Source organism: Passer montanus, unplaced genomic scaffold, assembly GCF_014805655.1.
Source record: "Passer montanus isolate IOZ18808 unplaced genomic scaffold, ASM1480565v1 scaffold77, whole genome shotgun sequence".
Lineage (NCBI taxonomy): Eukaryota > Metazoa > Chordata > Aves > Passeriformes > Passeridae > Passer > Passer montanus.
This window is the reverse complement of record NW_024372923.1, coordinates 773125-790312: the sequence shown is the minus strand read 5'-3', so window position 1 is coordinate 790312 and position 17188 is coordinate 773125. Positions and strand designations below refer to the sequence as shown.

At 44.0% G+C, this 17188-nt stretch overlaps 1 protein-coding gene across 2 annotated transcripts in view; it reads left to right on the top strand.

The window, feature by feature from the left end:
- Positions 1 to 17188, top strand: part of ADAM12 (ADAM metallopeptidase domain 12) — a 177152-nt gene that overhangs the window by 36811 nt on the left and 123153 nt on the right. For both annotated transcript variants that reach the window (XM_039731460.1, XM_039731459.1), the window contains exon 3: positions 8988 to 9061. In XM_039731460.1, the coding sequence (XP_039587394.1) occupies positions 8988 to 9061 (74 nt within the window). The remainder of the gene's footprint in view (positions 1 to 8987; positions 9062 to 17188) is intronic.

Sequence of the window (17188 nt, the reverse complement as noted above, 5' to 3'; positions counted from 1 at the left end):
AACTGCTCAACAAAATATCAACAAATATAGCAGCTGCTGACTCCCATTACAATCACCCGAATTGCAAAGGGCCGTCTGCAGCGAGCTCTGCTCCATAACTGAGGCAACCCAGCCCCAGTGAATTGCTTCCTGCCTGCCAGCACTATTAAGTTGTGTTTTGTGACAATTTTCTCCAGCCCAGGCATGTTTGTTTTCTTTGCACAGCCTTGCACCAAGCATTGTTTAAGCAGCACATAATGGATTCCAACCAAGAGGTGCTTTCTGCTCCCATCTGTTTGATGGCACAGCGAGCAGTTGTGATTCATACGTGCAGTGTAAACACTGGGTAATGACTGTGGCTTTCCTTTCAGCCAATTCCAGGTTCTTTCATTCCCGGGCCAGCTTCTGGGCTGGTTTTGAGGCAGGGAAAAAATGTCTGAACCAGGCTTGAAATTTTCAGGTGTTAAATATCTCTCTAACGGAGTGACCCACCTTGGTGTAGAGGTGACAGTAAAAGCTGCCATGAGCAGGAGCTGTCATGAGCTTCTCAAATCTCCAAGGCTGTGTGGTGTCCAGTTGCCTTTTCTGAATATAGGGCCACCCAGACACTCCCCCAGAAACTTCCAGAGTATTTGCACTTTAAACTTTTGGGGCAACATCCCTGGAAGTATCCAAAGCTGGGTTGGACATTGGGGCTGGGAGCAGCCTGGGACAGTGGAAGGTTCCCTGCCCATGGCAGGGGTGGCACTGGATGAGCTTTAAGGTCCTTTTCCACCCAACCCAAGCTGTGGTTCTGTGAATACAATAAGGAAAATAAATATAGGGGTTGATTCAATTTTTAGCCCATTTTTTAACCAGACTCTTCAATGAGTTTTTTGTTTCGCTATTTTTTCCCCCTCTATTAAAAAGATTTTTTTATTGCCAGATCTTTCAAAAACTCAAATCTGTGTTGGTACAATCAGTCAACCTCCTGGCCACACCCTCAGGGTGCCAGAGGACAGGCAGGGCTCTGGCCAGTTTAGGGGATGGGATAGCAAACACACCCTTCCATTCCGTCAGGCTGGGATTCAACAGCTCTGCTGCTCCTGACCTGCTTCCAAACCCAGATCCTGCTGCTGGTCCTGCTGGGCTGCTTGAGAAGTCCTGCACTCCACGGAGTCACATCAGTGCCTGGATGAGCAAATTTGGGGATCTTGGATAGATTAGTGGAAATGACCCTCGACAGAGATGTTGTGTTTGGGATACACTGCAGCAAATGAGGGCTGGCTAAAAGCACACATATTTTATTATTATTTTTATTACTTGTTCTTACTACAAAATCGAGTTCACACTTCAGTGCAGTCATTTCATTCAGTCAAAACCATATGCTGTTGCATTTTCATTTCTTCCCTTTTTTTTTTTTTTGTGGCCTGTGAATCCAGGGAATCCCCTCCCCCAGCTGCAGAGCAGACTCCTCACAGGTCACCAGGCACTCAGGGAAGGGCAATAAATCCACACCGAAAGCTGCCTTGGGCTGCTTTGCCCCCAGCCTGCTGCAAAGGCTCAGAAAGGCTCCCGTGCCTGCCCTGGCTGCTTTGTGTTCCAGCTCCCATCCCTCTCCCAGCCCACATCATGAGCTGGAGCATCCCAGAGCTCGCTCCCCATCAGCTCTTTCAAAGTGCTGGCAGCACCAGTTCCCCTCTTCATAACTCACCCATGTTTGTTCTCTCAGAACTTGATTTTGAAAATCTTTCAAGCATTTTTTTTGTTGTTGCAAGGTTTGTACTGAAGAGGGAATACTGATTTTGACCTGGTTTTAACAGATCTAGTTCAGAGGATAATTGGAGAGCTGCTGTAAAAACCAAGGGCTGTCCTATTTGCACTGCTTAGATGCAATAAAAAAAAGAATTGATTTTACTTTGTTTTTTAAAGTATAAAGCTGAAAATTTTCTGCTAATCCCTTTTTAGCTGGTTAAATGCACCTTAATATATTTTAGCATAACCTCAGTGGTTGATAATGAAAATATGGTGTAAAGGCTGAATTCAGGTTTTATGCCTGACTTTTTATTGATAGTGAATAAATTCACAACATAACTCAGCCTGACAAGGTGCAGATTTCTTTCAAACATCAAACCAGTTATTTTGGATCTGCTCCTAAAATATTTGCTGTTTGGTGTTATGACATTTTAAACATGTTTTAGCCTGGTTATCCTTTGATTTTTAAGAAAATGTAAATCAGGAATAGCTCACAGAGAGGATGTAGCTAAGTTGTAAGCATGTTTTCCCTTTCCAGGAGCAGTCATTAGCTTTGTATTCCTGCATGGAAAGCAGGAAATGGGGAGCTGGAGCTGTGTAATTTTATTGATTTTGGTCTGGCACAATGAACTTCTGGGTTTCCTCTTTCTTGAGCATTGTTTGCTTGGATTTTTTAAGTCTGGATAGGGATCCTGGGGCACCAGTAGTGAGCAAGGAGCTGGGAATTCAAACACAGATATGGAAATTCACAGCACCTTCAGCAGATGCTGCCAAACAACCTGATGGACAGGGGCTGGCCCTGGCACTGCTGCAGAGGCAGCACACAGAAATATTGAGAGTTTTCATCTTAATTGAAAGTGCTTTTCGCTTATGAAGAGAAGTTTCCCAAATTTGGGTTGTTCCCAAGTGCTGCTATTTTATCTGCATCCCATGAGCTCCATGGTGGGGGTTTCTGCCAGCTGGTGGAAGGTTTTCCTGCTCATTGCAGGGGGATTGGACTGGATCATCTTTAGAGGTTCCTTCCAACTGAAACCATTCCATGATTCCTGTAAGGAAGCCAGGGAAGGAGCAGAAAAATTGCTTTAGGACCTCAACTGCCATGGGTTCTGCCACATTGTGTGGGGCAGAAGGTTTTAAAAAATATATACATTTTTTAATGTGTATATATATAAATTTTCCATGGATTTATAATATGGCAGTGTGGGGAGCAGGAAAAGGAGAGGGTGGAAAAGCCTGACTATCTCCAAGCAGCAGTTGCAATTTGCTATAGGAGTTAAGAAAAAGAAGACAAAAATATTAAAGAAAACCTAACAAATTTAGCTGTTGTGCCTTCCAGATAGAGGAATCTTGCATCTCTCTGTACAGCCAGCAAGAAAGCAAAAATCTGATCATTCTGCTTTCAAATAATCTCTTTAAAATAAACTTGGGGACAAACTTGCAAGTTCTTTGGTTTCCTACATTACTGGAATGGCTCAGCCAGTTTGTTAAAGGCTTGGGAGTCTTTGCTAAGCCATTAAAGAAAATAAAAAAACAACTGCAAAAGGCTCTGTTCTCTTAGTTGGTGCTCATTATAAGCAGCCACAGGGATACATCCTTCTCATCTGAGAGCAGGCAAAGCACAGCTGAATGTGCTGCCCCCAGGAACCTGCAAAACCATAAGAATTAAATGTTTATGCTTTTCATGACCTGCACATGAAATATTGCTCAGTCTTGGAGGTGTTTGCAGAAAACGTTGCACTTTGTGTTCGCTTCCAAACTGAAGCCAAAAGAAAACCAGGAAATGTTTATGGGTTTAAAAGCATTGCATACAATTTACAGCATTTGTTGCAGGTTGTAGTTATCTTAAATGTATATATTTTGTAGACAGCTTGCCTTTGTTGGATTGAGTTCCAGTTTCCATGGTAAGATTCCCTGAGTGACTTTATTTCTTATAGATTTCCCAGCTTCTCCCTTTTTGTGTTTTATAGATAGTAGAGGAATAATATCAGCCCAAAGATCTGATACTGTAAATACACCTTTTAGCACTAAATGCAGAATGTCAGTGTATGATAAATGAGAGAAATAAAAGGTATTTTCATATAGATAGCAAAAAATGGCATGGAATTTTTCCCTGCTGGAAATAATGGACTCTGTTCCCCAGTTATGCAGTTTCTAATTCCTGGTGTTAAGTCTTCTGATCAAAAAAAACCAAAAACCTCTATGTGTGTGGAATAGGACTACCTGATAAATCTCAAAGGTACTTAATTTCCAGAGCTGTGTTTAGCAATTAACAATCTCAAAACCTTTATTTTTTTGTGCTGGAATTTCTGGTTTTAAGAGCATAGAGAAGAAAGTACATGGGATCATGGACTCACAGAAAGGTTTGGGTTGGAAGGGACCTTAAAGGTCATCTAGTGCAACGCCTCAGCCATGGGCAGGGACACTTTCCACTGTCCCAGCTGCTCCCAGCCCCAGTGTCCAGCCTGGCCTTGGGCACTGCCAGGGATCCAGGGGCAGCCCCAGCTGCTCTGGGCACCCTGTGCCAGGGCTGCCCACCCTCACAGGGAAGAGTTTTTTGCCCAAAATCCCATCCATCCCTCCCCTCTGGCAATGGAAGCCATTTCCCGTGTCCTGTCCTATCATTGTCACCACTAACCTTCAGTGTCTGTGGGAGTTTCTGTTTTTCTGATTCCCACACTGTTCTTCCATGCCTTGTCCCCAGTCCCTCTCCAGCTCTCCTGGAGCCCCTTTAGGCCCTGGAAGGGGCTCTGAGCTCCTGAAGCTTCTCCTCTCCAGGAGCATTCCCAGCTCTCCAGCCTGGCACTCTCATCACCTTTGTGGCCTCCTCTGGACTTTCTCCAAGAGCTCCATGTCCATGTCCTGCCCCAGAGCTGTGCTCCTGCTCCAGGTGGGCTCTCCCAAAGTGGGAGACAGCAAACATCAGTGCTTTTAGCACAGTTTAAAACTGTGGATGAAAAAATGCTCCCAAATGCCCCCCTGGTAGAATCCTTTGTCCATCCAGTCATTGAGTCTGGTTTGACTTGATGTAGTTTCTCTGTCCTCACACTGAAGGCCAGGCAGGTAATTATGAAATGTGACCCTCTGTGAAGGGAAGGATTTTATTTAGCTCCCTGTGGAATGTCAGGAGCCACGTTGCATACAACTAATTACAAGCCATAATTCTCCTCTTAATTATTATTTTTTCCTTTATATCTTACTGATTTTTACCCATTTCAGCGCTGCATGGGCCAAGGTCACCTTGGGCACAGGCAAAGCTGAGCCTGTTGCAGGGCTGGCTTTAGCAAAGTTAATTCCAGCTCTGGAGGGCCTGGAAACCACTTTGCTGGATTAAACAAACCTGCCTATTTCAGCCTGGCCCTGTCAGGATATAATTTCAAACTTGGAAACCAGAGAAGCAAAATGACCCCTTTTGGTTCTATTTCTTGTACTGATCTCTATCCTCAAACTGTGGATTTAGACACTGGATACAGCTGAAAATGCATTTCTGTTTCCAAACGAATTAATGCCGCTGGTTTGAGTTCATTTTCACTCTTTTCCTTATCTGTAGATATTTCGCTTTATTTCTATTATATAATTGCTAGAATTTATTTAAAGTTGTGTGTGCTGATCTCACTCATGCACCTCAATCCAATAAAATCCTTTCTTTTTATAGAGAGGGAGCTGCAAAGACAGATGTTTTAGGACTCCCCATTCCATCTTATTACATTTAAAGAGTTTTTTCCTCTTCAAATGTAATAAGAAATGACTTGGAGTCTTCTCTCCCAGTCCCAGTAGGGAAAAGCTCACAGCCCTGCAGTGGGATCACAGCCCAAAGGAAAGGGGGATCCAGCAATAATTAAGATTTTGCTCAGTGACAAATCCTTTGCATTCAAATTTCAGAATGGGCATCCCACCAAGGTGAACAAATTTTATCCCAATGTATCTTCTCCAAAAGTATTTCAGGAATAGAAATGTGTTATTTTGTGCCTAGATATCATTATTATTAGACTGTATTCCTAAGACCACCCCCACATTCACAGGGGAAGCCCTTAATCCCTAAACTATCCTTCCTTTTCTCTTTCTCAATGAGGATCAATGTGATTTTAAAAAGGGAAAAAAAGCAGTACTTATGAAACATGTACTAGTTAAAGTAGTTTTACTGCAGAACTGTTCTGACTCAGAAATAAGCTGCTGCCCCTTCATCTTCTAGTTAATCAAGTGCTGATTTATTGGTCTTTTTAATCTGCTTTATCAGTGAGAATTCTTGCTTGACCTTGACTTAATGTTTCACTAATTTCCTTCAGAATATTGAGTTTTTCTAACATCAATTCAGACCAAAACCCCTCAGCTCCAAGTAAGAAAGAAGCAAATTAGGCGGGGGAATGCTTTTCCTGGGTTTTTTAATACAATTTGATGCAGATTTTGGAAGCAAATCCTCTAAATAAGAGGAGAAAGTTGTGGAGATTCCTACTTCAATCATCCTGAAGTTTGGCCTCTTAGGATATCAGGGAAAAGCTTGTGTGCACTGATGAAATCTTCTCTTATGCCACAAAAAATATTACCAAAAAAGGACAACAGCAAACTGCAGTTTTAGGAGAGAAGTAGAATAATTGAGTCTGTGAGAAAAGAAAGTAGAACCCCCCAAAAATTCTTCATTATGGTTTAAATAATGTCACCCGCATTTGGTCCACTTGGCCTCCACAGTCAATAATTTTAAAGGGATCAATATGGGAGTAAGTTTTGGCACCAGCATGGAAATTATTTTTGTGGTTCTTAAGGAAGACTTAGAACAAGTGGCTCTCAAACATTCTGAGGAGGGGGCTCTGTACCCCCAGAAGGTGCTTTTCTGATTATTCTCTGTGGAAAATATAAAGCCGTGCTCTAATATCTGTATTTATAGTCATTTCCATTTCACCCTGCGACTCAGTTCTGAAAATACTGATTGTAAGGAGAGGGTATCAAAGTGTTTCATGGGATTTAACCTGAACTTCTAGGGGGTTGTGGCAAAAATGTGCAAACACTTTAGGAAATACTCCACAGCCCCTGCAAGAAAAGCTAAAAAACACCCAACCCCTAACAAACAAAAAACCTGAATTAATTTCGCAGCAGTATGGATTAAAAAAGAGGAGGAAAAACTAAAACACAAACCTCAAATGCCCTTTCTGAAAGAGACTCATTTTTCTTTGCCATTAGAAATTTGTAATTTCAAGTGTTTCTGTTTGTAGTCACCCTAACACCTGTGCAGCGGGTAATTTTTGCTGTATTTGTGCTTATGAATTCCAGTCAGACTAAGAAAAAATATAGTCTCATCTCCTTGCAGATGGAAAAGAAGGAAATGAGCATTTGTTTGAAAGAAAAATCGATGGTGAAGCAAGATTCTGAACCTGGGTCTTGTGCAAAGCAATGCAGCATCCTTAACTGGGGCCATTATTGTGCTCCATGAGAAGAAGTTTCAGCTTTAGGAATTCTCTGAGAGATGATTCTGTCTTGTAACAGCCTGTTCTATTCTGCAGCTGCTTTTTTAACTTTGCAACTTTACCAACATCCATTGACTGTCAAATAAGTACCACTGTGAACTCATGAATAAACATAGTTGTCATTTCCATATTAAGAGGGCCTTCAGCTGAAAAGAATCCATTTGTGCCACTGCAATATCTTAATTATTTACTGTGTTATATTGTAATTAATTGTGGTTTGCTCTCTCAAAACTCCATATTCTGTAGATCTCACGGGTTTTGGAAGCAATGCACTAATATTGAAGTCATAATCAACACTGCTTCTAAATATTCATGCCAATAAATGACTCCCACGTGTTTGCTGAGTGCCAAGGATAGTCTGAAGCATTTATTTAGCATTCTAGTGGGATCTGGTTTCTGCAGAGTTCACAGAGATGCAGAATTTCAATGCTGTTGCTGAGAAAGCACGTTTGGATTCTCACGAGCAGGACACTTTGGATAAAGCAGTGGTATCTCACTCCCAGCCTGGGCTCAATAAAGCCTGAGAGCACTGGGGAGTTCTCAGCTATTTCTCATTTGAACAATTTTGTTTAGTCTATGACAGCCTCCCAATAATTTTGCTTTTTAACAAACATCTCTAATTTTTCAAACAATTTGAAAATTGCTGCATTCCAGGGACGGGGATGCTCTGTCTGTCACAGGGGCTCCACTGGGGCTTTGCTGCAGCAATCACAAATTCAGACACATTTCTCAATAAATCAATTAAACACTAGAATCCTAAAATGGTTCTAGCTGCAATTGGCTGACACAAATCTCCAGAAAAGCATCTTGAGTATACAGGGGAACAGCTGATTTATGGAGCTACTGTTGGAATTTCAAACAAGGAAATGCTGTCGTGCAAACCAGTGAGTTTGTTTAATTAAATGTAAGTTAAATGTAAACAGTTTTAAAATATATTTGAGCTGAGTCTTTTGGATCAAGAGTAGCCAGCATATTGCAAACTGTCCTTTCTCCTTGAAGTGCCTGTGTTAGGTGCATTGCCCCTTCCTGCAAGTCTTTATGCTCCACTGGCCCAAATGCCCTCTCACAGCTCACCCAAAAATTACTGGGTTTACCTTTGGCTGCTTGAGATGAAAAAGAACTGGGGTCTTAGAACCAGGGGAAAGGCAGTATGAAGATTGCATGCAGTCATGATGGTGCTTGAAAATGCAATCCAGATGTCCTGATCCACTCTGGAGTGCAACAGGGATTTCTGTGGGCTCTGTTGCTGGTGTTTTGTTTAGAAAGTTCTCTTAAATACTTGTATCTGCATAAATACTTTGTCTGTTGTCACAGAGATACTGGGTAATACTATTGACCATATTTTTATTGATATTTCACTTCTTTTGAACTTGACAATGCTTATGTGTCCCTTTCAACTCGGGATATTCTGTGCCTTTAATTCTGCAACACCACTTCTTCTTTCTTTTAAGATGAAACTTAATTCTGCCTTATGAAAAGCTTAAAATGCATCTTAAAAATTTGAAATACGTCTTGGATACTGGGAAGGAATTGTTCCCTGTGAGGGTGGGCAGGCCCTGGCACAGGGTGCCCAGAGCAGCTGGGGCTGCCCCTGGATCCCTGGCAGTGTCCAAGGCCAGGTTGGACACTGGGGCTGGGAGCAGCCTGGGACAGTGGAAGGTGTCTAAAGGAAGGGGTTTTAAGAACTAAATGGTTCTTAAAACCCCTTCCTAGCCAACCTTCCTTTGACTCCATGATGTGTCCATTTCCCTGGCAGAGCCGGGTGCAGGATGATGAGCTCTGGGTTTGGACTCAGCCAACTCTGTTTTCCTTTTTCAGAACCACCCGGCACTGCTGCAGTTTGTAATTCAAGCTGAAAATAAACATCTGGTCATCGATCTGGAGAGGAATGAGTAAGTACCCTGCTGCATGGTCACTTTGTACTTTTGGAGGAGGGTTGTAATTTTAAAATTGATGGTTTAAAGTTAATCTGGGGCCAGTTTTGTTACTGGTCCCTATAAAGAGTCTCCTAACAAGAGAGTTTCGTTCCAGTTTGGATTATGGATATTTGTGCATTGCTGATAGAGCAAGAATCTCTATGGTTGTGTACATTTATGTGGGGTTGAAAATGGACATGTTGCCTCTCAGGGTTTTCCTGTGTATTTCTTTTGGATTTGTCCTCCTTTCCTGTGGTAAGGCCTTTTATTTATAGTAATCTGGAATATCCTACAGTCTGTGGACTTTTTTGGGGAGGACTCATCCCTCGTAATGCTGTCTGCACCCATGATCTGCTCCATGCAGTGTCCGTCCAGGGTGAAGGGTCAAGGCTTGGGGATTAACCCCTGCTGGAATGTTAAATGGAGCTCTCTGGGTTTGCTGGCAGGGGGCTGATGATGGGATGGTTGTGCTGTTCCTGCAGCCCCGGACCAGTGCGGGGCTTGAGCCTGTGTTTGTGTGCACCTTTTTCCATGTGCTCTTGGCAAATCCTGCTCATGTCCATGAGGTTTCAGAGGGGGATCAGGGACTGCTGTAGATGTGGTCCCATAGGCAGAGTTGTTAAAAGCCAAAACTGTACAGGAATGAAATCACTGCTTTGGAAGTCCATGACAAATGGAAAAAGTCATCAAAGTCTTTGTCTACCCTGCAAGTGTTCTGTTTTCCTCTAAGAGAATCTCAAGGATGTATGGTGGGAATCCAGATCAGGACAACTGCGTGCTGTTTGTCAAAGGCAAACCAAAGATCACTCTCAACCCAGGGAAAACCTTTTACAACAGTTCCCAAGGATCTGTGAGTTGTGCAGGTTCCCCTGCTGGGGAATCAAAGCCACAAAGGTATTTTTGTCAGTTTAATAGAGGGAGAGATGCAGTTGGATGTGTCAGGAGGAAGGAATGTGCCTGTGAAAGCAAATGTCCAGGGGAGGCCAAGGACATCCTGCCTCGGGCTGGGGATGGACAACATCAATGGAAAACCATGGGGCACCTCTTTAGTCCTCTGGAGTAAAACAGTGCAAGATGCTTTTTATTCCCAGTCATTTGGATGAACCCCAACATTACCCAGCTGTGATGAATTCCAGTTCACTTTATTACTCGACATCAAGCTCAAATCTTCAGCTTCCTTTGTTATTTTTAGAGCCCCTTAGCTGTTGGAAACCTGTCCTTGAGGGTGTGTAGATCCCCCATGCACAGGTTGCTGTGTTCCAGTAACTAGAGGAGAATTTAATTCCTTTAGTAAACAGGGATTTCACTTTATATTCTCTTAATCTTTGTCGAAGGGTGTGCCTTCCTGCAGGAATGGGAAGTATGCAGCAATTGAGGAAACTATTTACATTCCATGTCAGCGATTAAAAGAATATAAAAACATAAAAAACCATAAAACTGCTAATACAGGCTTTGCTGAACATACCAAACTCTCTTGTACCTGTAATAAAGGCAGATTTAGAAGATTGTAAGATGCAATCTCCACCTCTTTTAGAAGCAGGACAAGAAAATGCAATAAATTACCTCTACAGGCGTCTGTCTGACTGCGTGGATTTGGAGATGTTGAGATCTGCTCCTGAAGAAATACATTTATCATTGATTATTTTTCAGTTGGGGTAAACTGGGATTGTTTTTTTTTAGTTCGGTGGGGTGTCCAGCTGAAGGTTTGCATTCTGGAAGAGCTGTGTGTGGTGTTGACAGCATGAGGTTCTTCATCCCAGCAGGAGCTTTGAGGCAGTGTTGTGGAATGGAACCATCAGCCTTGCCTGGCTTTGGCATTTGTAGCACACGAGGCAGTTCACAGACCCCAAACCACAGGAAAAAATTGGTCACGGTCTTGCAAAATCATTTTGCTCTTTTCTTCACTTCTGACTTTGATTTTCCTAAGAGATTATGGTCTGGGTGTTGCAAGTCCATGCAGGAGTTTTCTCAGCGTGTGCATGTGTAGATCAATTTCTGTTTCTGTAAATCACACCAGGCACTGCTCTGCAGAGCTGGGCTGTGCTTCCCAGGGACAACAGTGCCAAGCCCTTTGTGCTTGTCTGTGGAAACTGTGGTTGTGTTTCTTCTGCCTGTAGTGCAGGTGTTGGCTTTGCTGTGACTGGCACAGGAGGTGACGGGGCAGGAGCACCCTGCTGCTTCCAGGGACTCTGCAGGGGCATGGAGTGGGAAATAATGCCCAGGAGAGAGCTGAGAGCCTGCATTTCTGCAGAGCAAACATCTGATGGCAGCAGGCCAGGCTGGACCTGTGGGTTCCTGACTCTAGAGGTGGGAAAAGCTCATCAAAAACCTGGGGAAGGGAGCAGCATTCCCATCCCTGTGTCCTGGGGATCTCCAAGGATGCAGATGAGCCCCTGCTCCCTCTTTCTGATATTGGTGTGGAACATGGAGCTCAAATACAAGCATTGAGCCATTTCTCACCTGCTGCAGGTAGGAGTGGAGAGAGAAACACAAACACCTTGTGTGGAGTAAAAAGTGGCAGCACACGAAGCTCTGAGACATGTGCTGTTATCTTTCTGTGGTTTCATGTAAAGCATTGGAGAATGGTGGGGGTGGAGGTGCATGGGACTCCTAATTTACATAATTTCTTCATTGGGTCATGCAAAAAAAACCTGGATGTGATTTTCCATGATTAGGAGGAACAGCTGCTTTGAGTAGTCTTGACATTAAACTCCATTTATTGAAAACCTTAGAGATTTTCCAAACCTTGAGTTATGTTTCAAAACACGATTCAGATACATTAGACAACCCCAAGTGGGGAGCAACGTGTGAAACCATCTGTTATCTGTGGAAACACTGAATGTCATTTTGGTGGTTTCTCATATTTAGACCCATCAAAATGTGTTCATATGTACTGGGCAAGATGTTCTGAGTGACTTCTGGAAGAGTTACTGGTACCTGACTTGGCAGCCTAGGGTTTGAAATCTCGATGGCTTGCAGCTGTTGAGATTACTTCTGTGGATATTCATTAAATACTTTGGTGATGAATTTCCAGGCGCTGCCCATTTGTAATTGCAACCCCAAAATTATTTGTGCTGGACTCAATTTGTCACAGGCAGAAAACCTGTGAGCGAGCTCACATTGCAAGTACATTCCTTACCATGATTTAGCTGCAAAAGATGATTGCACTCTTGAGAACCTTCAGCTCTGTAGTACCTTAAATGTTTTAGAAACACTTGTCATATGGAGAGATTTCCAGAATCAGCAAAGCATCCATCAGCTGCAAAATAAACCACTTTTTGGAGCAGCTGGCTGGGCTGGGGTGCATTACATGTGTAATACTGATGCTCTGCTGGTGTGCAAGGGACAGTAATGTATGCACTCAGAAATCCCTTGGAAGTTGATTGCAGCATGTGGGTCTTAGAGGGAAGCAGTTCACGGCTGTGTCAGTGAAACAGAGCCCCTGGAAGATTAAATCTGAGCTGGAGAGTGGAACAGTCTGTGGCTACTGGCTGCTTGTCTGTGACTGGAAACGTTTTGCTCTGTGTCAGGGCACGTCTGTACACAGCAAAGCTCTTCAGTGTTCTTTTAACTTCAAACATGTGAGTGACCCAGGTGAAGTCAGCGGAATTACTGATTTTCAAAGTTAATTTCATGCTTACATGATCTGCTGACAAAGGTCATAATTATGAATGTCAGAGCAATGTAACTGTGAACAGATGCTGAGGAACTTTCCCAGTGCTGACTCCTGTGTGTACCTGAGGCTGGGGATGTCACAGAAGGATGAAAAGCTGAGATAAGCTGAGGGCAGATGAAGGTGAGTATGGAGGGAGGATTGCTTTGTCCCTGAGGACATCAGGAACATCCCAGGTATGTCCTGGACAGTTTCCTTCTGCCAGGATTTCATTGTCCAGCTTTGCAGAGGGAGCAGTGAGGGTGACATCAGTGTGGTTGTGGCTGGTGGGCCACTGGCAGTGTCCACTGGAACATGGAAATGGAAAGAAAAATCTGGAATATTTTAGAGGAGCTGAGTTCACTCTTCATTTCCCCATCATTTTATGCTCCTTTTTGTCAGGTTTATAGCCCAGCCTTAACAAAGCAATATAAAAAAGGCAATATATGAGGTTACATTGCTGCCTTTTATTCCCTCTGTAAAAATTCTTCTATTTTTTCAGGAGACAAAATCCAACTCAGGCCTCCATCTTATCCTATAAATCCCTTAGGATCCCAGAGAACTCCAGAGGTTTAGGTCACCTCTGATTGTCCCCCTTGCACATTTTCCACTTCTTCATGGAGACCCAGTAGCCAGGATGGGTTGGGATGTAATGGCTCAGTGTTGGAGGTCACTCTGAAAGCTTTCCCCCAGGACTGAGGAGGCTCAGCAGAATTCCATGGGCTGGGAATCAGGCAGCAGCCATCTTCATGCACAGTGCTGATACGACCAGCTCCAGTGAGGCTTCAGAGTTCAGCAATGTTTTGTTTCCTCTTTTTGGTTAAAAGAAAAGAAGTCGTTCTCTCCACTTTTCTGCCCGACCTCCCTGAATGGGAGCACTGATTGGTGTGCAAGTGACATTGGAGCTGGATTAATTTAGCAGGGAAACAACTCATTCCCAGTGCCAAAGGAAACAGCTGACAGGATTTGTTAATGAACTGACATGCTTCTATAGAATCAATGCCTTGAAATACAGAGAGAGAAACAAATCTAAACAAACAAACCCCAAGCAGAGAGCTGGGACCTGTCAGAATATACTTGCTATTATAATTCTGTGCTGTGTCTTAGCCAAAAAACTGTGACCTCAGCCTGGTTTATCTGCAAGTGCTGGAGCTGGCAGCTGTACTGCAGCATTTCAGCCTCAGCTGACAGTTGGGATTTCACTAGAATTGAAGTAAAAAGTTTCACTTTACTGGAAGGAGCAGTTTCTCCCGTTCTGCAATGGCACTATGGCAGTCAGGTGGTCTAAACCACACCAAAATATGGCAATTCAGCCACCAGAGCTACAGTAAATTGGAATCAGACTGTGGCTCTAAGGTACAGGTATTTCCCAGAAGTTTATGGTTTAAAAATGCAATATTTAGCATGGGCATGAGAAAAAAAGGTTTTTTCCATATTTTTTAGCAATGGCAGTTGAGGTTGTGTGATCAGGGCTGCCTCTGGCTGTGTCATTATGGAGGGAAAGGGTTCAGCTCCGTCAGGAGAGAAACTGCTGCTTTCTTGGTCTGTTTTTTATCTTAGAATCATAGAAAGTCTTAGGTTGAAAGGGACCTTAAAGATTACCTAGTTCAAACCCCCACAAACATGAGGAGTTCCCCATAAGGAGTTCCAACTCCTCGCATGAAGACCCCAAAAGAAAGGAACAGTGAAAGAAGATACTTATGTGCTGATATAAGATGCTGAAAGGGGAGAGGATAAAAAGACTCAGAAATACAAATTCTGAGACATTTTTGTGGCTGTCATAAAGTCTATCAAAGTCAATCTTCTCTTCCAGTGCCTACAAAACAGGATAATGGGGCTGTGCCAAATTCCCTGGAGAGAAGAGAGGGCTGTGTCCTACTCACATCCCAAACCCCCCTGGTTTTGGGGACACACTCGGGATCAGGGGAGTCAGTGCTGCTCTGTCCCCACCCTGCAGCCTGGGCACGAGGGAAGGACTGAAGGATCAAACCCTTTTCCTGTGAAAACTGAGATGTGGGAAGTTTCACACACACTTGTGTGTGTTCTGCAGAACTACAGACCTCGTTCACACAGCAAACAAGATCAGTCTGATGGGTTTCTCTGCACAAGTGTTTTCCTGAGCTCCCAGAGTGTCATCAGCTGGTAGCTTTGAGCCAAGTGAACCCAAGGTTTTTAGTTTTTCACTCTGTCAGAGCAATCCTAAGCTGTCCCTTCCAATTAAAGATACAACAATAATAGGCAATTGCTAATAAATTTAATATAGAATCAGCCTGCTTTAGGTTCCACTCTTCGAATACATTGCAGCAGTAGACTCCAATATTTTCTGAGCTGTTTGAACCTCCCTTTGGTGTGCAGAATGTGAGGTTTTCAGCACTCCCCTTCGCTGTGGCTCAGCAGAGAGGTGGGGAGGAGAGCTGGCTGTGGGGAAGGAGCAGGAATGTTCCCTCCCTCAGCCCCAGCGCCGTGACAGCGAGCACAGGCAACGTGCAGTCCTCCAGGAGAGAAAACTCATAACAGGGAGGGAGACAGGAGATAAAAACCTTCTGGAAAGCTCGTGATCTCCTGCTGATAGTGCAGCCCACGTGGCGAGGAGCGCTGCGTGTCCCAGCTCCTTGTGCAGGCTGGCAGCCGGAGCCAGGCTTGCCTCACAAACCTCCTGAGGGCTCCTCACGTGGTTTTTCTATCTGCTCCTTGGGCAGGTTTCAGAATCTTCTGCTTGTTGGGTTGGGGTTTTTTTGTAAATTGGTTGCTGACAGGGGTGAGCAGTGAGGGGTGAATGCTGAGCTCTGCTCTCAGCCTCAGTGCCCCGGCAGGGCCCGGCGTGTTTGAGCTCCTTCTCACAACGCCTGTACAGAGACCAAGCCAGACCAGGAGGGTTCTCCTGACCTTCAGAAACGCTTGTGGATATTGTTTTCTCGCTTCAGAACCACAGGCAGGGCTTAAAAAAGTTTTAAAATCACAGTTGAGGTGGTGAGGCCCTGGCACAGGCTGCCCAGAGCAGCTGTGGCTGCCCCTGGATCCCTGCCAGTGCCCAAGGCCAGGCTGGACACTGGGGCTTGGAACAGGCTGGGACAATGGAAGGTGTCCCTGCCATGGCAGGAGGGGCATGAGGTGATCTTTAAGATCCCTTCCAACCCAAACTGTTCCGTGATTTTATGATTCATGGAATTTTCCCTTCCCTGAGTTTTCCCCCTGGGATTTTAGCTGGGGGTTGGATGTAGCAGAAGGGAGACAACAGGAGGAGGAAGACCTGGCAGTGTGTGTCCATGTCAGAACAAACTGGGAAGAGATACCACAACACACAAAAAAAAAATTTCAAAAAGCAAGATGCAAGATTTAAGATTCTTTTAAACATGTCTTTCATTCTAATACTTGAGATTCATGTCCTCAAGTTTTTTTTCTCCTTTGCCACAAGTTTTTTTAAAAAAAACCCAACATACCAATGAAAAGCAAACCCCTGATAATATTGTCACAGTCATGCTTAAATTCTAAGGTTTGGCAGCTTTGCCATGCTGTGGTGGTGGAGTTTAGATAAGCCTTCCCCTTGCATCTGCCCCACATGATTTCTGTTTTGAGCTCCTGGGATATGGTTCTTCTAAGGCTACATTCCTTGGAAGAACAAATTTGTATCACAAACTGAGTATAGGGGTTTTTTTAAGGGGCTAAGGAGACACTGGTCATGCTGTTCTCATAGGATTTCATACCTCAGCTTCCTTTAAAGATCTCAGTCAGGAACTGTGTGCAGGAGCTTTCACCTAAATGTCCATCTAGCCTGTCTCTCTTTTATATTATTTTTCTTTCTTCCTTCTTTCATTTTTTCTTCTTTATTTTCTCTTTCTCCCTCCTTTTCCAAGCTCCCTTACGAGGGATTTCCAGGTGTGTATGAATTTCCATAGGCACACTAGGGCAGCCTTCAGCATTTCAAGCCTTTCTTTCCTGCCAGGGCTGCAGGGAAGGTGGCCAAAGTGCACAGACCCTTCTCTAAAAACCTTGGGGTCCTCCTCTGCCACAAAATCCATGGAAAGAGGAGGGGAAGCAGGGGAAGGGAGTGAATGTGTGTCCGCAGCAGAGTGTGATTCCTGGATGTTTCCCTGGGCAGGATCCGATTCAACATCCCTGATGTAAGAGCTCCTTTTCCATTTCTCGAGCGCGGCGTGCGTGACTCAGGCTGCAGGCATGTCTGCAGAGCTGCTGCTGCAACAGCTGCCTCTCTGCACCTCCTTCTGCCTCTTCAGGAAATAAAAAAGGGCAAGGAAAAGATAGAGTAAAGAAAAAATAGGGAAGAAAGAGAGAAAAAGTCAGGTGGAAGGTATTTGAGGACAAGATTTTTCTGCGTACGGGGCTGAATTCAGAGGAGAAGCAGGCGCTTTGCTGGATGCTGAATTTGAGACTCTTTCCAGAAAATGTCAGTTCCTTTCCAAGTGACAGAGCAGTTTCTCAGGGCTCCAAGG